Below are 22,656 nucleotides of genomic sequence, written 5' to 3'. Positions count from 1 at the left end.
AGCGGGGGGAAGGAGGAAGAGGGGCTGGGTTTTTGCCTTTTAGCTTCTGCGCCCTGAGGGGTTTGTCTCCTGATCCCTCCCAAGGCCGGTTTGACCAGTTCCAGGAGGAGAAGAGCTTCTCTCCGCCCCTCCCCCCTCGTGTCCCATGGGGCGGAGAAGCTGCCTTGGCATCTCCCCCCTTCCCCCGCCAGCCTCCCCACATCCCCCTTCCCTCGCTGTGCCCCCCACTCACATCTTCCCCATTCCAGCCTCACTCCCCTCAGCCCCACACCCCCCCCGATCCCCCTGCATCGCCCCATCTTCCCTTCAGTGCGCCCCCGCCCCCATCCCAGCCTGCCCCCCGCATCCCCAGCACCCGCCTCCTGCCCCCACCCCGCTCCCCCGCCTGCCCTCACCCCCTGCCCCGCTTTATCCTCCTCCCCCTGCAGCCCGGGTGTGACGGGGGGGGGTCTCTCTCACCTTCCCTCCGAACGGGGCCCCCTGGGGCAGGGGCCGGGAAGGGGCCTGGCCGGGCTGGGGGCTCTGCCCTGGGAGAGGCTCCTGGGGAGCAGCGGGAAGGGCCCTGCTGGAGATTCCCCTCTCCCGGCTGCAGCCAGGGCTCCGGGCTCCCAGCACCAGCCGCCGGGGCTCGGGGATCTCGCCAGGAGCCTGGAGCCAGAGTCACCGCAGCGGCTGCGAGTCACTTTCTGGCGCCGGGACTGAGCCCAGCGATCGCTCCCCCCAGAGCCGCCTCCCAGCTGCTCCTGGGTCCTAGCGATCAAACCACCGCGCTGCAGCATCTCTGTGTCCGGCTCCTGTTCGACTCACAGGCTCTAGTCTAAGGTCAGAAGGGCCTAGGGTGACCAGACAGCAAATGTGAAAAATCAGGACAGGGGGTGGGGGGTAATAGGAGCCTATATAAGAAAAAGACCCAAAAATCAGGAATGTCCCTATAAAATCGGGACGTCTGGTCACCCTAGAAGGGCCCATCATGAGCATCTAACCCAGGGGTTCTCACGACCAAATTTTTCCTGGTCTCAGAGTGTGGCCAGCAGCTCTCGCTGGTGCCGCTCTGACATTTTTTCTTAAAATACTTAATTAACGTTAGGACAAGCCAATAAATATGCACTTGAGTAAGGGGGGGGAACGATCCTGTTATTGTTGGGAACTTTCCTGGCTTATATACAGCCCCGGTGGAACTTGCTAGCAAAAGGATCTGAGTCCTTTGCCCAGAGGCCTGCATGACCTCATGGACTCCCCTTCCACTCTGGCCCCGTAACCCCAAGGCTGGGCCCAGGGTTCCTGAGGGGCTCAACCCCCAATCTTCTTGTGATCACTCAGGACAGGTGTCCCCATTGTGGGGTGTTTCCCTGGATGCTTCCCTGAGCATTGCACAGAGTTCAGAACAAATACAAGTTATTAAACAGCCATTTAAAAAAATAAGGAGAAAAGTGGGAAGGTGAAAGGAAAACACGTCACCCGCTCTGTGGCAGGAACCACAACCAGCGTCTCTGGCATGTCAGGGCAGTTGCCAGTCTGTTCCTCGCACGTCCCAGGCCTCCTGCCCAGGCCCTGGCTGTGGTGCAGGGATGCCGTGGGTTGGAGACTTACTCTGGTGGTGGCCACAGTACCGTATTGACCATGGTCCAAAGGGGCCCTGGCTCAGCCCGCTCTTCTCTGCCCCTCCTCCATGGGGGCAGAAGCTTAGTGCTTCCAAATCCTGCTGCAACAGCCAAGCTCCTCCCCTGCCTCTTTCCCCAGCATGCTACGTTCTCCCCCTCCCTCCCCCTCAGCCGCCGATCCGCTGCTTGCCCGCAGGAGGGAGGAGGAGGAATGGCGCTTTAGCAAGCTCCCCACTCCGGGGAGGAGGTGGAGGTGGGGCCTTGGGGAAGGGGCTGGAATCGGGGCACACCCCTCCAGCCCCCTGCCATGAGCACCCTCACGATCCCAGCCCACACCCCCAGCCCACCCTGACCCCTACGCCCCCTCACACACACCCAGCCCCCTGTCCTGACCCCTGCACTCCCCTCACACCTCCCCAGCCCCCTGTCCTGACTCCTGCACCCCCCCACATCCCCAGCACCCCCACACCCCATGCCCTGACTCCTGAACCGCCCCCACATCCCCACCCCCATCCTGAGCACCAAACATGAGCTCCTGCACCCCCCGCATTCCCACCTGCACCCCGCGCACCAAACAGGAGCTGCCCCAGGTAAGCGCTCCACACCCCAACCTCCTGCCCAACCCTGAGCCCCCTCCCTCACCCTAGCTCCTGGCCAGACCCCGCACCCCAACTTTTTTTACGGTATTTGGAATGATCATTAAGTGGTCCATCGAGACCCTCTGCAATTTTTCAAGTGGTCTGTGGAAAAATAAGTTAGACTACAAGAACAATCAAGGTACCTCACTTTACTTTCATTTACTTGCTATTACTTATAGGAGGAGGAGGAAGAAAGAATGAAAAAAATGGGGGCCGGGGGAGATAAGAGAGAATGTTCTTTTTCTTGGCTGGGGCCCAAGGAGGGGCCCCAAAAATGAAGCTGAGCACAGGGTCGGGGGGACCCTCTAACTCTAAATCCACCACTGGCTGTCACATCACCTTGGCTGGGGGATACTGTGTCAGCTGATCCCCACAGTCTCCAACCTACCTGGGCAGTACAGCAGACATGGCCCTGCCCACTAGCTCCTCTCCACTCCCCAGCCCACCCACCCTTGCTTCCCACCGCTTAAGGCTTAGCCCTCTCACTTTTAAAAATGATTGCTTGCCCCTCCTCCCCCCCTCAGGCTTTTCTGGGCCCCCTGTTGCCAAGTATCCAGTTTTAGACCGGAAACTCCAGTTGAAAATGGGACCTGGGTGTCTGGTTAGCAGTGCTGACTGGAAACTAAAAGTCCGGTTATAGGAGTAACCACATTAGCCTCCGCTCCTCCCACTCCCAACACCCACCCCAGATGGCTGGAAGAGAATCTGTCCTGCTGCTGCTGGATGTCACAGAGTGTGGGGGAGTCAGGGTCCCGCACCCCCTCACTTCCTGCAATTCACCGTGACTCTCAGCCAGCCAGCAAAACAGAAGGTTTATTAGATGACAGGAACACAGTCAAAGCAGAGCTTGTAGATATGGAAAACAGGACCCCTCAGTCAGGTCCATCTTGTGGGGTAGGGAGCCCAGACACCAGTGCTGGGCTTCCCTTTTTCCCCAGCCAGCTCCAAACTGCAACCCCCTCCAGCCCCTCCTCTGTCCTTTGTCTCTTTCCCAGGCCAGGAGGCCACCTGATCTCTGTTCTCCAACACCTTCAGTTGGCACCTTGCAGGAGAGCGGCCCAGGCCATCAGTTGCCAGGAGACAGTGTGTCAGCCATTCTTCCTGCCTGCCCTGTCAATCAGACTGACCTAGAGCGATGACCCAGTCCCTCCCCACCCGGAGTAACTAGACTTTGGTTGCCTGGTCAGTAGATCTAACCAGACACTGGCAGGTCCCCTTTTCAACTGGACTTCATGGTTGAAAACTGGGCACCTGGCCACCCTAACGGCACCCAATGTGCAATAAGTCCCAGGAACGCGTCAGGGACAACTTTTGCTTTCCAATGGTGGAGGACGTAACCAGGGGGCAGCTAGGTTAGACCCAGAGGTGAAAGTAAGCTGGTACGGTCCAGCATGGCGTACCGCCAAGAGCCACTACGCTGGACCACACCGCACCGGCTTCTGTGGCGGGGATTTAAAGGGCTCTGGGCTCCCCGCAGTGGCCAGACTGGGGCTGGGATTTAAAGGGCCCAGAGCTCCGTGGAGGCTGGCGTCCTGGGCCCTTTAATTTGCCCCTGAGCCCTGGGGGCTCCCAGCCACCTCTGCAGCTGGGAGCCCTGGGTTGATTTAAAGGCTCCTGTGAGGCCCCGCCTCTTCCAGATGAGGCCCCGCCTCTTCCAGATGAGGCCACACCCCCTCCAGACTCCAGCAGTACCGGTAAATCCTGTAAATTACTTTCATCCCTGGGGGGGGCAGAGGGCTCCATGTGTTGCTCCATGCAAAGCCCCCCACAGCTCCCATTGGCCAGGAACAGGGAACCGCAGCCAATGGGAGCTTCGGGGGAGGTCCCTGGAGGCGGAGCAAGAGCAGCGCACAGACTCCTGTGCCTCCCCCTCCCCCAGGGGCCGTGCAGGGATGTGGTGAGCGGCGTGGAGCCAGGGCAGGCAGTCACGGAGCGCACCGCTGCCACCCCGAGCCACTTTAGGTAAGCGGCGCTGGGCCGGAGGCCAAACCCCTCCTGCACCCCGCCACCCAACTCCCTGTCCTGAGCCCCCTGCCACCCCCCTCCTGCACCCCAACTCCCTGCCTTTAAAAAAAATTCCCTGGGTGCACACCCTAATGAAATGTGCTGCGTATGCCTATGGGTTAGACTCAGTTCTGACCAGCAGGGAGGAATTCATTGGTCTATATGACATTAGTGTAAGGTGGGTGCACAACTAAAGACTGCACTCAGAGTAGTTATCTATGGTCTGGTGTCGTATAAGTGCATAGTCCAGTGGTTTGAGCAGCAGAGAAGCTGGAGCAGGAAAGAGGCAAGATGGAGATGTTTCCAGGGCCTTTTATATCTTGCATCATGTGGAGGGAATCCCATTGTTCTTACTGTGGAAAAGAACGGTAACAAGATGATGTCCAGTCACATAAGCCATCACATGGGCAAATCACCTGTCCATGCATGACTCAGTTCTTTACAGATAGATGTCATGGCCCACATCCTAGTTTGAATGTTCCCAGGCAGGCTCATCAGCTGTGGATTGGCATCTCCCAAGGCCCATTGTCAGCCATGTACTTCTTGATGGGCCACTCAATTTGAATAGTCCCTTCACAATACGCTGGCCAATGCTTCACTGGTGCTACTCAGAATCAAACTCATGGAAATACAAGTACATAGTCAATACTCAATTTCAAATACAAAAATGATACATACCAATAGCATAATCATACCCAGCTATTGATATCCTTTCCATAGACACCTCACTTGACCACCTTTGCACAAGATTTGTTGCAAACATAGAACAGTGGTTGCAACCATGATGTATAGATTCATATTTTAATTAGATCACATCACACAGGGGAACCAGCAACCCTTAGTCCTTGCTCCCAGCCTCTTGCTGTGGTGACAAATTCCAGTCCCTAGTCTAGCCCTTTGCTCAGGGGCAAACTGCAGTTCTTTGATAGGCTGCTCTCTTTGGCAGCAACTGCGACAGACCCGCTTGCTTCTCTGGGCCCCACCCCTAGGACCCTCTAGCAGCAGCACTTACTGCCTCTCCTCCAAGTTCTGCTGCTTACTTCTTTATCCCTGGGCCACTTCCCCATAGCCCCAGCACCTTCCCTGCCCCCTATTGGGGCTTCAGTCTGGCAGCCAGTCAGGCTGGAGCCCCACTTGTTCTCCTGACCATGCCCCACACCGCTCTTACCCTGACACTTCCCTTTATAGATAGCTAGTCATTTTCCCTCAGGCTCTAGAGACTGCCCTCTACTCAGGGGAACAGTCCTTTTTATATAGCCCTCACTGGCCCTTATTGGCTGCTCCATCAAGCCTTCTTTCCATTGGCTTTCTCTGCAAGCCCTCCTCTCATTGGCTGGGCTTTGCACAGCCTCTCCGAGGGCTGCTTTAACCCCCTTTCCCAGAGTGGGCAACTGCACCACTACACCTCACCTTGTGAATACCCCCACAGAACCCCCTCAAGTTCCCCCCTTCATCAGTGTCCTCTTTTTGGGCACCTGGGAGTTTTCCAATGATCCCTCACCAGTCCTACATTGTACATGATATTCAGAACCATACATAAGTGGTGAACATGGGGCATTGGGTGAGGGGGGCAAAGAGAGTGTCTGCCATCCCAGCACTGGACACTGCGGTAGATGGGGAGGGGGTGACCAGCTGGGCTGTCAGGTTCCTCATCTCCCTCTGGCCCCAGTGATGGGGATCAGCCTGGCTTCAAGGCTGCCCTGGTCTGTTGACATCCCCGGCTCCCTTCTTGCCTGAACCCAAGTTTGGCATCTCAAGAACAGGGAGATGCTACCACCTCCCCTATTATTGTTTGGGGTGTCGTTCATGGACCTTTAGAGTTCGGGGCAGCTTCACACGACTCTCACAGTCCAAGTCGAGTCCCTCTCTGATACCGATGCAGCGAGTTCAGTTCTCAGCCTCAGCTGTCAGGCTCGGAGCAGCAAACCCAGTAGTTTCCCAGCTCTGTTCCCCCAACTTCTCCCCCTCCCAACGGTATCTCACATCTCTGCAGGGATCAGGCAGTGTCGTGGAAATTAACCATGCCTTGTGTTTGGATCAGACAGCCTGAGGCTCCTTTATTGTAATACAAGCATGTAGGGAGAGAGAGCTGCACCGAGCTGCTCTGCAAAGATGAAGAAAATAAAAGCTTATAGAGATTTGTAACAATATTCAGCTAAGCACACTTCCTCATTCATATTTCCTTATTAGGAACACTGCAAAAAGAAGTTGTATAGTTTTAACAAGTTGTTCTTTGGTGATTAACGGCTTTCTTAAGATTAGCTGTTGCACCTGTGTTTCTCGGAGCTCCCTCGGCAGTAACTTCCATTTCAGTCTCTGCCTGTCACATTCTGCATCTAGCTCTCACCATCAGTGTTCATGCTGTTGCCGGCATAGAGGGCCCGAGGGGGCAACAGTGGGGTTCGTTGCACGGTGTGCTTCGCGCCAATGAACACACCAGGGTGGAGAAGCAGACAAAGTTTATTCAAGAGCTCTGAATAGGCACTAGGAGACCAGCATGTCGCAAATCAAGTGCACTGATACAAGCAGTTTTTCCCTTTTTATCCTTTTTTATCCCTTCCCTACCTTACCCCCCTTCCTCCCCCTGTAGCAGTTACATTAAACGACCGTGGCAGTGTAGCTTGTTCGCAATGTTCCCTTTTGCAAGTTATCTTGTCCTTCAGCTAGAAGCATGTAGGTTGCCCTTATCACTACCGCTTTCCAGCTGCTGGCCTGTGAGGTTAGTAAAGTTTAACATGGAGGGGCTTTGGTTCACTTTGGCCTAGAGCGGCGGGGCTTCATCAACTCTCGTGGTCTTCCACCTCCCCCGCGAGTTACCTTAGGGTGATGCCTAGTGACACCAACAATGCTGAGAGATACTGATCACTGTCATTGTTCACACCACACACAAAAAATCTCATGACAAAGGGTTAGAGAAACATTAAAATAAAATAAAATCTAAAAAAGGACAATTCTAGCAAATGACCATTTCTCTCTTGAAATCTGCAGTAAATCTGAGCTACATCCTATCAACCTGAACTAATATCAAAGAACGTGACCTCACAGCCTTCACAAAGAGAGAAAAATCCACAGTTCAGGGCAGGCTATAAAATGATTTCACATTCATAAAGTGAAATCTCAGAGAATCCTTTAGGACTCAAAATCAGGAAAAGAAATTTACCCATTTTCTTCTGAAGTGGCTAAACCGGCTTCACTTCTCGCCTCATTATTTGGCTGTATTCGTTACAAAAGTTTTGGCATCATCGTCATCATACAAGAAAGAGAACGAAAGACAAAACAACCTTCCCATCTACAAATGATCTGGACTAAACCTAGAAAAAGCCGGGAAGCAATTTTATCAATAGATGAAACAGGGCTATAAGATCTGAAGGTCAAACTATGCTTTGAAGTTCATTGAGATTTCCCTGCCCACTCCCAGGTCTGGGACACTTTCTTCTCCAGCACTCAGGAGTCTGACTTAAGATCACAGACATCAAGGCTGTGACCCCTAAGCATGGAGAGCCAGGGACACAGCGGTAAGTGACACCTTGGGAGATGGAGGGGTAGAACGGAGACAGGTTAAACTTTCCATGGCTGGGACAGAGCTGCTGGGTGGAGAGTGGAGCGTGACAGTGACGGGGGAAGGAGGGAATCTCTCGCACTCACCCCATCGCCCTGAAATAGCACAGAAGCTAAAACACCACATTTTACGGTCCCTGCTCCCCACTCTTTTAGCATCTAGTTAATTCTGGTGCATAAGGGATAAAATGTACAAACACTAAATGCTTTTCAGCACAGCCTGGTGTAATGTGAGACACTCTGGGAATGAGACAATTTGGCCCCAAAGGGGGAACTCAGGGACTAGCAATCACTCTGCGAATGGGAGATCGGGGGGTCAGAAACTGTTCCCTGCAGGCTACGCAGCTGCACTGCTGGCTATCGAGGGCCGTGGAGGCAGGCGGGGAGAGGAGCCCCTCCGCAGGCTTGGCCCAGGTCCACCGGAGCTGCTGGAGAGAGGAACCCCTCCCTCAGCCTGGCTCAGCACCACAGGAGCTACCGCGGCTGGGGAGAGGTGCCTCTCACCTGGCCCCGAGCTGCTGTGGTAAGAGAGGGCTGGGGGGGTGTCCTCTCCCCACCGCAGTCTGCACCCCAAACTCCTTGTAAGGGAAAATCCAGTGGCATCCAAACCTTATAGGCCCAAGCCTCCTGTTAAGCTGCCAAGGTCAGCTCGCGTAAATGAACAATTTTGCAGTATTCCTTACAGTCGCTGTTTAACTGCAAAAGGACAGACAGTAAATAACAGGAAAGGTCTAATATGGGAAGAATTTAAGTTTGCTCCAATCTGTATTGATTTTGCAATATTTTTAGTAAGGAAATAACAAGGAAATGTGTGCAACCTTGTGTAACTAGTTTGTCGTTTTAAGCTTTATAAGCCTGTCTGTAACCAGCTTCGGGGAGGCCATTTCCAACAGCGGTCCTCCCCTGCGCGCTTGTAATCAATAAAAGGCCTCTGGCTGATCTGATTGAAAAACACAACACGTGGATTGATTTTTCCACAACACCCTCAACCCCAGCCCCTGCCACAGTCCGCACTCCTAGCCAGAGCCCTCACCTCCCCACACCCCAACCCTCTGTCCTAGCCGTGAGCCCCCTCCCACACTCCGAACCCATTGGCCCCACTCTCACCACATGAATTATGTTCTGTAACCAGTATGGAGATGATGTGTGTCATACTGGTGCATATAAAGAAATTCATGCCGCACATGGATGTAAAAAATGAGGCAACACTGGTCAGAACACATAAGATGCTCAGAGTGAGTTTACACTAGGAAATCTGGTGGAGGGTCACAGAGATCTGCTGGCTAATCCCGACCTCACCTCCTAGCCTAGCCAGAACTTCAGAGGCTGATGCTGCGGAGGCAGAGGTGGGATCTCCAGGCCTCCCACAATAGGCCCTGTGGGAATCAGCCCCTCTCAGTGGTGCTCTCTGAATGCAGAGGGGGCAGGGGGAAAGGGCAGAGAGGCTGAGTGAGGAGAGGCAGCACCTCTCTACCCCTGTGCTCTCCCTCACCTCTTATCCCATCATCCCCAAACACTCGATACCCCAGTACCCAGCTCCTCCTGCTTCCCAGCTCCACCAGCCCCAACCATTCAATCCCCAGTGACCTCCCCAGATCCCAAAGTCCTGGTCCCTTAACATTTGATTCCCCCAGAGCCCAGCACCCTGGGGGATTTGGGGAGGGGAGGAGTTACCAGCCCCCAAGGAAACTTGCCCAAAAGGGAACAGCTCCAGGTCAGTGGGGGAGCCCAGCTCAGGGGCTGGTGGAAGATGGGGGTGGGGACAGGTGTCTAGAGTAAAGGTGGGGCCTGGCCCAAGTGTCCTTCTCCTCATCTCCCTGGCAGGGGGATCCTGGCTGGCAGGGGTGGGGAGAGGGGGGAACTTCAGCCAGGGAGAGGGAGCATCTGGAGCAGTTTCTCTCTCTCCCTTCCCCCACGTGTGGCCCATCAGCTCAGCAGCCAGGGCTGCAGCAGGGGGGAGGGGCTGATCGGGGCGTCTCCTCCTTTGTCTGGGGTTTGCTTAGACCAGGCAGAGCCAGTGGGTCACTGACCAGCTGATGCTTGGCTGCTGCTGGATCCTCACCCCAGTCATGGGCAGCTGGATGCTTGGGAGCCAAAAGCCCCTGACGTGTGTGGGAACGAGGAAATGGGGTTGTTCCTATGGCCTAGTCAGGGCCCTGAGAGAATTTCCCTGCTGTGCGGGGGAGTCTCGGATGTCCAACATGGTGTTAGCTCCACTTGGAGCATTTTCCGCACTGAGAACATCTCAGCGGTTTCTTCCCTGTGCAGATTTCTAGATGCTTGATACTCCGGGAGCACCTAATGCTTCCCCCGCATTCAAGGCCTCTCTGCTGTGTGGGTCACTGAGGTGTGAAGTCAAATTGAATCTTTTTCTGCAGTCTGGCTATTCCTAGGCTCTCTCATACCTCTGTGGATTCTCTGACTTTTAATGAGGGGTGATCGCTGAATGAAGCTTTCCCCACAGTCCAAGCACTGATGAGGTCTCTCTCCTCTGTGGATCCTTTGATGTGTTATAACGGCTGACTTTTACAGGAAACATTTCCGACAGTCGAGGCAATTCTGAGGTTTGTCTTAAGAAGGAATGTGAGGTGTGCAATAAGACGAGAGCTCCTATTAAACTTTTCCCACTTTCAAGGTATTTATAGTGTCTCTCTCACATGTGGGTTTTCTCATGTTGAGTGAGTTTTGAGCTAGTTAAACTTTTCCCCACATTCCAAGCATATATAAGGTCTCGCTCCTGTGTGGATTCTCTGTTGTCTAATAAGTTGTGAGCTTAGTATGAAACCTTTCCCACAGTCCAAGTTGCACTTAGGAGGTCCCTCTCCTGTGTGAAGAGTCTGTTGTGTGAGAAGTGCTCATCTCTGTGTGAAACTTTTCCCACACACCAAGCACTTATGGGGTCTGTTTCCTGTGTGGATTCTCTGATGTATTATAAAGTTTGACTTCGAAACGAAAGTTTTTCCACAAACCAAGCACTTTTAAGATCTCTCTCCTGTGTGGACTGTCTGATGTGTAACAAGGCTTGATCTCTCTGTGAAACTTTCCCCCCAGTCCAAACACTTATGGGGTCTCTCTCCTGTGTTTATTTTCTGATGCCGATTAAGGGCAGTATATGATCTAAACTCCTACATGCCACAGGAGGCTTCAACAGTGGTACCCCTAACTCACCCAACAATATTGTTAATCTATCCAACCACACACTTAACCCAGCAGAAGAGTCTGTCCTATCCCGGGGATTCTCTTTCTGCCCCCCCTCCCCATCGCCCCCACACATGATATAATTCTGTGTGATCTGGAAGTCTACTTTCGTCATCTACGACTCAAGGAATATTTTCAACACGCCATTGAACAGCGCACTTACCCACAGGAACCCTCCTACCAACACTACAAGAAGAAAAATTCTGTGGACTCCTCCTGAGGGTCGAAATGATAGACTGGACTTCTACACAGAGTGCTTCCACTGACGTGCACAGGCTGAGATTGTGAACAAACAGCATCACTTGCCCCATAACCTCAGCCGCACAGAACACAAGGCCATCCACAGCCTCAGAAACAACCCTGACATTATAATCAAAGCGGCTGACAAAGGAGGTGCTGTAGTCATCATGAAGAGGTCGGATTATGAACAGGAGGCTGCCAAGCAGCTCTCCAACACCACTTTCTACAGGCCACTATCCTCCGATCCCACTGCGGAGTAGCAAAAGAAACTACACCAACTGCTCAAGAAACTCCCTGCTATAGCATGGGAACAAATCTACGCAGACATATCCCCAGAGCCCAGATCAGGTGTATTCTATCTGCTACCCAAGATCCATAAACCTGGAAATCCTGGACGCCCCATCATCTCAGGTATTGACACTCTTAAAGCAGGATTATCTGGCTACATGGACTCTCTGCTCAGACCCTACGCTACCAGTACTCCTAGCTATCTTCGAGACAACACCAACCTCCTGAGGAAACTACAATGCACTGGTGATCGTCCCGAAAACACCATCCTAACCACTATGGATGTAGAAGCTCTCTACACCAATATTCCACACAAGGATGGGCTACAAGCTGTCAGGAACAGTATCCCTGATGAGGCCACAGCACACCTAGTGACTGAGCTTTGTGACTTTGTCCTCGCCCACAACCATTTCAGATTTGGGGACAACTTACACCTTCAAGACAGTGGCACTGCTATGGGTACCCGCATGGCCCCACAGTATGCCAACATTTTTATGGCTGACTTAGAACAACGCTTCTTTGGCTCTCGTCCCCTAGCGCCCCCTCCTCTATTTGCACTACATTGAAGACATCTTCATCATATGGACCCATGGGAAGGAGGCCCTTGAAGAATTCCACAAGAATTTCAACAATTTCCACTCTACCATCGACCTCAGCCTGGACCCGTCCACACAAGAGATCAGCACTTCCTGGACACTACAGTGCAAATAAGTGATGGTCACATAAATACCACCCTATACCGGAAACCTACTGACCTCTATACTTACCTACATGCCTCCAGCTTCCATCCAGGACACATCACATGATCCATTGTCTACAGCCATGCCCCAAGATACAACCGCATTTGCTCCAATCTCTCAGGCAGAGACAAAGATCTTTATCAAGCATTTTTAAAACAATAACATAATTTTAAGCTAAACAAAAGCAATAAAAGCATTAACATTCCCATTGTAATAATATGATGGGGTTGTTGTATAGCCTTAGTTACATAGCACAATACATCATAATTAGTACATAAAATAGATACCCTATGGGGCATATGAAAGGCACACTTTTCCATTGGATATATATGTTGGAGCATATGAATTTGACCTTGAAATTCAGAGATTTATTGACCTTTGGTAGGAGTAAAAGCAAATTTTGGAATCGGTCGGGTACTAAGGCAGTTCAATTAAAGGGTATTTGGAATCTCAGGGCTGATTGTAGAACTCTATCTGCAGCCCAGTAAATTATATGATTGCCTGCAGCAGTGATGAGATTTAAATGTATGTCTTGCAAAGTGGTGGCTTTGACATACACACAACTATTATTAGCTTGGAAAAAGCAGGTGTCCTGTCAGGGTAGTTTTTTGTCCCATACCCTTCCAACAAACGTTGTCACGAACAGTGACAACTTCCCCTAGCTTCAGTTTTTGTACACACTGAAGCTGTGGGGGTTCTAAAGGCCAAAGTGTCCATTGATTCCCTATTTTTATTTAAATGTCGGGGGTTATTCCAGGAGCACTGACTACAAATCGGTTAGGCATACCAGGTAGTTTAATTTCCCAAATGTTTTGGTGAATTATTTAATCCCACATGCATTCTTCCCACGGACCCGGCAGGATACGGTACGTGGGAGCTTACATCCCTCCAATCGGTCCGTATGCGTGGAAGGAGCACTGCAAACGCCTGCACTTCCACCCAGAAAATCTCCAAGTATGTCTTTACGGCCACAGATCAGAGGATACTCCTGAAGTGTCTGTAAGGGCAGCGGACCAAGCCTGATGTTTCAGATCACCCTGAATGGTCATGAGTTTCTGAACAAGCCAGATCCCACTTCAATGCCTTCCCAGCCTCAGTGATATTTAGCACCATCGTCGTCAAAAGTTTCTGGGTCACTGAACTAAGGGCGGAGATAATACGTAATTTACCAACTCCAGCCTGTACCTGGGTTAGCTGTGCTCCAGTAAGAAGACCCGGGGCCTTTTCCAATTGTCCTAATTTATTTATGTGGTTGGCCTTTATAAATATTCCAAATTGCAGCTGCGCTATTGGCACCATTTTATAGGTGATTAGTTAAGTCCTTTTTTTTTTTTTAAAGAGGAAACCCAGGCCCTTTGCTGTGCTAACCTAATGGCAGCTCCTTTTGAGCGATTAGAATATGTAGAGGTGACTTGAAAACGGGATAAGGGCAGTGTACATTTTATAGTCCCTAGTGTAGCATTAATTACAGTTGATTGATATTTTAGCACATTTTTTTCAGTGAAGTACCATACCATATTTGTTGGCTAAACACTTTTAAATACTTTTGAGAGGCATTAGCATTAATAGCATAGGAAGGAGTATATTGCACTATGTTGCAGGTTCAATATTGGTTACTGGGATTATTTTAGGACAGGTAACATTTCCGGCGGCAGAACAGACTTTTTGCGTATACGTTTGATTATTTACTAATTGGGTGACTAAGTAACAATAAAAGCAGCAAAGAGTCCTGTGGCACCTTATAGACTAACAGACGTATTGGAGCAGGAGCTTTCGTGGGTGAATACCCACTTCGTCGGATGCATGGGGTGGGTATCACCCACGGAAGCTCCTGCCCCAATACGTCTGTTAGTCTATAAGGTGCCACAGGACTCTTTGCTGCTTTTACAGATCCAGACTAACACGGCTACCCCTCTGATAAGTAACAATAAGAGTCTTTTTCATTTAACATACTACAAATTTCGGGAACGGCCATTATATTTACCTCGCTATAGAACCCATTCATTTTAATTTTAGATTTTTGGGGCTTACTTGTAATGATATTCTATATTTTGATTGTTATTGACCCGTTTGTTTTTTACTTAATTGTTTGCTTATATGACTTATTTTGAATTTTAAAGAAGAATTTTTTTCAGCAGAATTTTAGTAAAGCACTAAAATGTGAAGGCCTTGGCCAGTGTATTTCATTAGAATATATGGTATTATTTGTATTTGGGTATATTACAGGGGTGGTAGTGGTGGTGGGGGAGATGGTAGAGGTAGCGTTTGTGACAGCAAAGTGCTTTTGGTATTCATCATTTGAAAGCCAATTGGGGGAGGGATAGCTCAGTGGTTTGAGCATTGGCCTGCTAAACCCAGGGTTGTGAGTTCAATCCTTGAGGGGGCCACTTAGGGATCTGGGGCAAAATCAGTATTTGGTCCTGCTAGTGAAGGCAGGGGGCTGGACTTGATGATCTTTCAAGGTCCCTTCCAGTTCTAGGAGATAGGATATCTCCATTAATTTAATACATGCTGAAGGTACTTGTCCAAAAGCACAGCACGCATTACTTGGAATAAACCCCCAAATCCAATGAATACCACATTTCTAAGACTCGTCCCCACAATTTCCTTCTTGCTAGTATACAACACTTCGTTTTTGCCACCAGTGCCAGTTTTTAATGTTCTTTGTGGTCAGAAATCCCTGGACTTTGGCGGTTTCAGAGGAGTGAGTGTTCCTACTTTTTTCTTGGAACAGTCGTGGTTTAGCATTTTGCAGGGGAGAGGTTACTAGCACATCACCCTGTAACGCTTTAGTTTTTTTAGCAAAATCCAAATGCATGGTAGTTCTGTCAGTGGACAAGGGAGCGGTTACTAGCCCTTCACCTTGTCCTTTTTTTCTGCTGTCCAAAAGAAACAGCGGCACCGGAAGGAGAAACAGGCTGATCATCAGTCGGAAAGTCCTCTTGAGGTGAAGAGGCCTTTTTGCAGTGAGAAGCCTGGGTCCAGGCAGTCAGTCCTTGGCACTTTACAGCAGCGTTGGTAGTCAGCAGGACTTGATAAGGGCCTTTCCGGCGTGGAGCCAGGGCGGTCTTTCGCTGATGGACTTTTACGTAGACCCAGTTTTTTGGTTTCAGCAAGTGGCAAGGTTGTTCAGCTATTATCATTATTATCTATAAAAAAAAGGTATAAAGGCTTGCCCCAATTGTTTATCTTTGGAGCCCTACCTGGAGGAAGGGAGATTCCCTGCCCGGGTGTGTAGTTCCCCTCTTGCAATTGCTTAAGAATAAACTGTCTCTGATTTGTTACAACCACCCTAGAAGTAAAAACTCTGTTTTCTTCCACAATTATTGGTGCCGTGACTCGGATGGTAACGCCCGGCTGAGACAGCAGCAGCTACTGTGGACCGTTCCTCTTCGAACCCCAAGGCGCCAATCAAGAGGTAAGAGCCCTTTTGAAATCTCTAATGGGGTATCGAAGGAGGACTGCCCGTGGAGCCGTCTGTCCCTCTTGGGCTCACGCCATCCGAATTTATTGATTTTGTAACAAAATCAAATGCAGAGCAGTACTGAGGAACTGTTGCCGCCCTCAATAAGATTAGTTTGAAGTGGTAAGGGCCGGCTCTAGCTTTTTTGCCGCCCCACAGCCGGCCCTGGAAGTGGTACTGAGGATTTAGTTTTCCCTGATGTGTAACCAGGCCTGATCTGAGTCAATTACATGCAAGCTGCTTAACCCTTTCTTGTCACGTGTCACAGAAGTTTAGATCCTGTGTGGATTCTTCCATGTTTAATGAGGTGTGATTTCTGTGTGAAACTTTTCCCACACTCTAAGCACTTGTGAGGTCTCGCTCCTGTGTGGATATTCCCATGTTGAACAAGGTCTGATCTCCATGTGAAACTTTTCCCACAGTCCACGCACTTATAGAGTCACTCTCCTGTGTGGATTCTCTGATGTTTAACCAGGGTTGATCTCTGTTTGAATGTTTTCCTACAGTCCAAGCACTTGTGGGGTCTCTCTCCTGTATGGACTGCCTGATGTTGAACAAGCTGTGACCTCTGTATGAAACTTTTCCCGCAGTCCAAGCACTTGTGGGGTCTCTCTCCTGTGTGGATTGCCTCATGATAAACAAGGTATGATCTTCGTATGAAACTTTCCCCACAGTCCAAGCACTTGTGGGGTCTGTCTCCTGTGTGGATTGCCTGATGTTGAACGAGCTGTGACCTCTGTATGAAACTTTTCTCACAGTCCAAGCACTTGTAGGGTCTCTTTCCTGTGTGGACTGCCTGATGATAAATAAATTCTGACCTTCGTATGAAACTTTTCCCACAGTCCAAGCACTTGTGGGGTCTCTCTCCTGTGTGGATAGCCTGATGTTGAACAAGGTGTGACCTTCTTATGAAACTTTTCTCACAGTCCAAGCACTTGTAGGGTCTCTCTCCTGTGTGGACTGACTGATGACAAACAAGGTCTGACCTTCGTATGAAACTTTCCCCACAGTCCAAGCACTTGTGGGGTCTCTCTCCTGTGTGGAGTGCCTGATGTTCAACAAGGTTTGACCTTCTTATAAAACTTTTCCCACAGTCCAAGCACTTGTGGGGTCTCTCTCCTGTGTGGATTGCCTGATGTTTAACAAGGTGTGACTTTTGCATGAAACTTTTCCCACAGTCCAAGCACTTGTGGGGTCTTTCTCCTGTGTGGGTTGGCAGATGATTAACAAGCGCCGACCTACATGTGAAAGTTTTCCCACAGTGTAAGCACTTATGGGATCGCTCTTGTGTGTGGATTGCCTGATGGTTAACAAGGTTTGACCTCTCTGTGAAACTTTTCCCACAGTCCAAGCACTTGTGGGGTCTTTCTCCTCTATGGCTTTTCTTAAGTGACTTTCGTGCTGACTTTGAACTGAAACATTTCCTTTCAGCTCTTCCCACAAAGGTCCCCTGTGGTTGAACTTCTCCAGGAACTTCCTCATGATGATTCCCCTCCTCGTTCTCACTCCCTCGCTCAGCACCTGCTGGGAGAGACACAATCCAGATAGGAGTCATTGTGCTGGGGAGAAAGAGGAATAGCACAAAGGGAAAACCCAACACAGAGACTGAGCAATTGGATTCTGCCTCCACATCCCACCCAAATACTCACAGGGAAGGAGAAATGGGAAGGAAACTCCTGCAGAGAAGAGGCTGGGTGGAACGGTGTGAGCGATATCTGCTGACTACGGCCCTGTCCTGGCTGAGATGAGGAAGAACTGAGGGCGCTTACTCACACCATATTTTGGGATTCTCAACTTTTTCCTTCATCCCCCAGAAGGTTTCTGTGTCAGTCCTCACCTGTACGGGTGCATCTCAGAAGCCTTCTTTCCTCGCAGGCCTGGAGATCGGACACCCACGGCTCTTCCCCGCGTTCCAGCCGGGCGATCAGCTCAGGTTTGGGAATGGGAAATCCTGTGCAGAGGGTCAAATCAGACCAGATCAGGGTGCGTGGAGCATTGGTGGAGTATTTGTCAGAAAGGACATTCCGTGAGTGGAACCTGTCCCTGTGCTCTGCTGGAGGAACGTAGAATCCAAGAGGATGGGAAAATGGTCACTGAGTCCCTTGCACAGAGGAAGTTGTCTGGGGAGGTGAGTTGAATTATTACTACACCCTCACTAGGCATTCCCAGGATCTGTGTGCTCTGGGGGCCTTGCTGACTCACACACAGCTCTGCACTTAAACCCCTGCCTCTTTCTAAACCTGCAGAGCCCAGAGCCCTCCCCATGGCTGGAGCTAGTCCCAAGGAGGGAGGTGAACAGGGATTGTGTGTGCAGCCGAGAAACGACACAGACAGGACAATGCTGGATTTATGCCCCTTTGAAAGCTGGAGGGGTGGGGATAGTTTAGCTTGTCCATTGGGTTTTGACACCCATGTCCCAATAGAGAGGGCATGGAGATGTAAGTCTTTCTCACACGGGAGCTGTGCGTTATGGAACACATTCGCCTCTGATCTAACTGACCGGGGAAGAACCTGAACACATTCAGACACGCAGACCCCACGACTTCTAATAACCAAGGAGACGGGAATCCCTTACCCAGCGAGGTCACCATCTCATAGTTCTCCTGCATGACGTCCCTGTAGAGGGCTCTCTGAGCGGGGTCCAGCAGAGCCCCCTGCCCCTGGCTGAAATACACAGCCACCTCCTCGAAGGTCACCGGCATCTGAAACACCAAGAGTCCATCACTCAGCTCCTGCTGCCCCAGATACAATCCCAAACGTGAAGCTCTGGGAGGGCCAGACTAGCAGAATCCCTCCCCCACCCTGCTCAGAGCAGCCAGGAGGCTTCAGGGTGGGGAGAAGTTGAGAGCTCCTTGTCCCCCCCAGCAGACAGAGCAGGGCAGGGATTTCTCATTTCCCACACGCCTGCCAGCCACAGGCTGATACGGGAAGCCGAGGTCTGAGTCGGGGACAGGGACAGGGACAGGAATCTCAACAGCTTCCCTTCGTATTTCACAGCAGCCTCAGGCTAGTGGGTTCAGGCTCCAGCACTGGGAGTCTGGAAAATGTTCCCAGCCCTGCTGAGGGGGTTATATCCTGTTTGAGAAATGGGGGAAGGTCCCATCTCCCCTCCCCCACCACCAATGGGCCTACTCAGAAAATCAGCAGGTTTATCACACCCTGTCTCTGCCCTTCCTCTCCCTCCCTCTGCCCAGCAGCTCCCTGAAATTCCCCTACCTGAGCTGGCTCCATCACAGACATTTCCCTTCCCTGTCTCCTGGAAGACGGGACGATCTGGAGCGACATGTGAACGTGATTCCTCAGCCTGTCGGGGCGATGGGGGAGGTTACAGAAGGGGCTTCAGTCCATGTCACCCCCAGATTCCTGTGGAAGAAACAGAGTCTTCACTCTTGTGTTTGTTAGCAGCAAGTCAGAGGCAGTTTATTTCAAGCAATTGCAGGGGGAGCCTACGGACAGGGGGTTCCCCTTCCTTAGGCAGGTCTCCAAAGTACAACAGTTTAAAGCACGTATTTATAGGTTCCCCTCAGTATATCAACGGATACAGCTGAATCCTGTTTATACATTTTCCTTCCCATTATCTTAATCAGCAGTCCATTCTCCTCTTAAAGCTAGGTTAGAAAACAGCTTCCCATGTAGTTTTCCCATCTGCCTCGCACAATCCCCGCTTCTACAAATCCCGCGGTGTTAGGGTTAAGGTTAGCCTTGTCTTGGAAGAATGACCACGCGTTGTGTTTGGATCAGAACAGCCTACGGCCTTTTATTGATTACAAGCGCACAGGAGAGGACCGCTGTTGGAAACGGCCTCCCCGAAGCTGGTTACAGACAAGCTTATAAAGCCTAAAACGACAAACTAGTTACACAAGGTTGCACACATTTCCTTGTTATTTCCTTACTAAAAATATTGCAAAATCAATACAGATTGGAGCAAACTTAAATTCTTCCCATATTAGGCCTTTCCTGTTATTTACTGTCTGTCCTTTTGCGGTTAAACGGCGACTGTAAGGGATATTGCACAATTGGTTTTGGCCAGGGCTGGTGCCTAGGGTGCGAAACTTCCACCTTGTGCCACCCACCCCCAGCCCTGCGGCAGCTCCCCGCCCCCCCTCCACCCTGAGACGCCTCCCCAGAGGCACACCCCCCCGCGGCAGCTCCCCACTCCCCAGCCCCGGGATCCGTGCGGCAGCTCTGACCCGGGGAACCCCTGGGCTGCCGGCAGCACGCTGACCTGGGGAACACCTGGGCTGCCGCCAGCGCGCTGACCTGGGGAACCCCTGGGCTGCCTGCCGGCGGCTCAGACTCCCTCTCCCTCCCAGCGCAGCGGCCACTGTAAAAAAAAAAATGGGGGCGCCGCTTTTTGGCACCCCCAAATCTTGGCGCCCTAGGCAACCGCCTAGTTGGCCTAAATGGTAGCACCGGCCCTGTTTTTGGCTAGGGGACTGTTGGGTACTTTCCACTGCCTCCTCTGTGCCCCCATTTAAGCGAGCTGACCGTGGCAGCTTGACATGAGGCTTGGACCTATAAGGTTTGGATGCCACTTGATTTTCCCTTACAAGGAGCTTGGGGTGCAGACTGCGGTGGGGAGAGGACATCCCCCAGCCCTCTCTCACCACAGCAGCTTGGGGCCGGGTGAAAGGCACCTCTCCCCAGCTGCGGGGTCTCCTGTGGCTGGGGTGAGGGAGGGGTTCCTCTCCCCAGCAGCTCCGGTGGACCTGAGCCAAGCCTGTGGAGGGGATATTTTCCACTCCGACTCCTCCTGCCCCTTGTACACAGAAACAAACAGGATCTTAGTTCAAGGCTTGAAAGCAAGATTGACCAAACTCAGGACCTTGAGTAAAGTTTAAGACCTGCTAAATTTTCCCTCACAGCCTTTCTGCTCTGTCTGTTAACGACACTAAGATGGCTGCTGCAAATCCCCTTTTTACACTTCCCCTTTTTACACTTCCACCATTCCCCCCAGGCTCTTCAGATCCTTCCAATAACAGCAACTCTGAGCCAAATGCTAGAAAAAGAGAAGAGAAAAAGGGGCCACTTTGGGGGATTACCCCCCATTGCAGTGTAAACCCCTCTCCCTTAGCAATAGCTGGAGCCCTCTGGTGGCATCACCTGAGGAATGAGCTGCCCTGGACATCCCCAGCAGCCCCCAGGGACAGGCAGGCAGAGGCTGATCCCATTGGCCCATCAGCTCTCCCTACCTGCCAGAGCCCGCAGTGACTGAGATCTGAATCCTGGTGTGGAAGAGATCTGAATCCTGCAGGGAAATCAGACCAGGGCCCCGGGCAGACCCCAAAACTCATGAGACACAGACCCCACCAACACGGGTGTGTCGGACAATAACACACTGGGAGCCGGGAGGCTGGGTTTTTGCCTTGTACCCTCTGCGCCCTGGGAGGTTAGTCCCTGATCACTCCCAAAGCTGGTTTGACCAGTTCCAGGAGGAGAAGGGCTTCTCTCCACCCCCCACCCCCCATCGTGTCCCATGGGGCGGAGAAGCTGCCTTGGCATCTCTCCCCCTTTCCCCACCAGCCTCCCCACCCCCCTTTCCCTCGCTGTGCCCCCCACTCACATCTTCCCCCATTCCAGCCTCGCTCCCCTCAGCCCCACAATCCCCCCGATTCCCCCGCATCGCCCCATCTTCCCTTCAGTGCGCCCCCGCATCCCCAGCACCCGCCTCCCCCCGCCTGCCCTCACCCCCTGCCTCTCTTTATCCTCCTCCCCCTGCAGCCCGGGGGTGACAGGGGCGGGTCTCTCTCACCTTCCCTCCGAGCGGGGCCCCCTGGGGCAGGGGCCGGGGCCGGGCCGGGAAGGGGCCTGGCCGGGCTGGGGGCTCTGCCCTGGGAGAGGCTCCTGGGGAGCAGCGGGAAGGGCCCTGCTGGAGATTCCCCTCTCCCGGCTGCAGCCAGGGCTCCGGGCTCCCAGCACCAGCCGCCGGGGCTCGGGGATCTCGCCAGGAGCCTGGAGCCAGAGTCACCGCAGCGGCTGCCGGGCCTGAGCCCCGCGATCGCTCCCCCCAGAGCCGCCTCCCAGCTGCTCCTGGGTCCTAGCGATCAACCCATCGCTCTGCAGCATCTCTGTGTCCGGCTCCTGTTACACTCACAGGCTCTAAGGTCAGAAAAGTATCTAGCCCAGGGATTCTCACCACCAAATTTGGTGGCCTCCGCGTGTGGCCAGCAACTCTCACTGGTGGCCGCTCTGACACTTTCCCCTGTAATCCTAACTAACTTTACGAGAAACCAATAAATATGCACAGAGGTAAGAGGGGGGAATGTTCTTGCCTCACTCTTTGCGGGGAAGAGGGAGTGGAGGGGGGCAGCCCAGCGGGGAATGGGGCCTAGATGGGGAGCAGTTCACACAGAGCTTGTAGGGCAGCCACATTCCTGGGAGAGAACTGCTGCTGGAGTTGAGTGACCGGGCTCTCAGCTCCCCACACTGCCCCCCTTTAGGTCAGTGGAAGTGCTTCTGGTGAGGACGCGCCCCACCAACCCAAGAAAGATTGTGTGGACATCGTCTACCGCAGTCATTACTGGAGTGGTTATAAGTCAACCTCATACAGGTCAACTTAGGTTTGGCGTGTTGACGTACCCTTACAAGCGAAGGGATTTCTCTCACCCAAAAGCTTTCAGCAGTCCATGCTCACTGGGTAGCCTTCCAGCTAGGACCACTCCCCCAGCTCAATGATGCTCCTATTGTCTTTCAAGAGATCTTGCTGCCCTGAGTAGAGATGAGGGAAGGGAGGGGAGATGGCCAGAGTCCTTCCCCCCCTGCTTCTTATACTCAGAACCTTTATACTGGAAAAGTCTTTAGTGGCTCATGGGGTCAGGGAACTCCATGGCATAAGTGAGCTCCACCCTGTGCTACAGATGAATTGTAAGTTTCTTTGTTTACCCTTTTCTTCCTATTGGTGGATGGCCAAATAAGAGTTTTCTAAC

The 22,656-nt window shown here is 51.9% G+C and overlaps 2 protein-coding genes across 21 annotated transcripts in view; one reads left to right on the top strand and one right to left on the bottom strand.

The window, feature by feature from the left end:
• The window catches only part of LOC122172136 (zinc finger protein 436-like), a 42,882-nt gene extending 20,958 nt beyond the window's left edge, over window positions 1–21,924 (bottom strand). For 3 of the 20 annotated variants that reach the window (XM_065564484.1, XM_065564486.1, XM_065564487.1), the window contains exon 1: window positions 460–718. Coding sequence is in view for 14 of the 20 variants with exons in the window: in XM_065564493.1 (XP_065420565.1) it covers window positions 16,170–17,254; window positions 17,568–17,783; window positions 18,306–18,432; window positions 18,947–19,015 (1,497 nt within the window). In the remaining 6 variants the exon portion in view is untranslated. The other 17 variants (XM_065564479.1, XM_065564483.1, XM_065564491.1 and 14 more) reach the window with 15 other exon arrangements.
• LOC101948742 (zinc finger protein RFP-like) overlaps window positions 1–22,656 on the top strand; it is a 1,201,957-nt gene that overhangs the window by 900,215 nt on the left and 279,086 nt on the right. The gene's annotated exons all lie outside the window — the stretch shown is intronic.

Source organism: Chrysemys picta, chromosome 12, assembly GCF_011386835.1.
Source record: "Chrysemys picta bellii isolate R12L10 chromosome 12, ASM1138683v2, whole genome shotgun sequence".
Classification (NCBI taxonomy): Eukaryota; Metazoa; Chordata; order Testudines; family Emydidae; genus Chrysemys; species Chrysemys picta.
The sequence above is the reverse complement of the archived record's forward strand: the minus strand, read 5'-3'. Positions and strand labels throughout refer to the sequence as shown.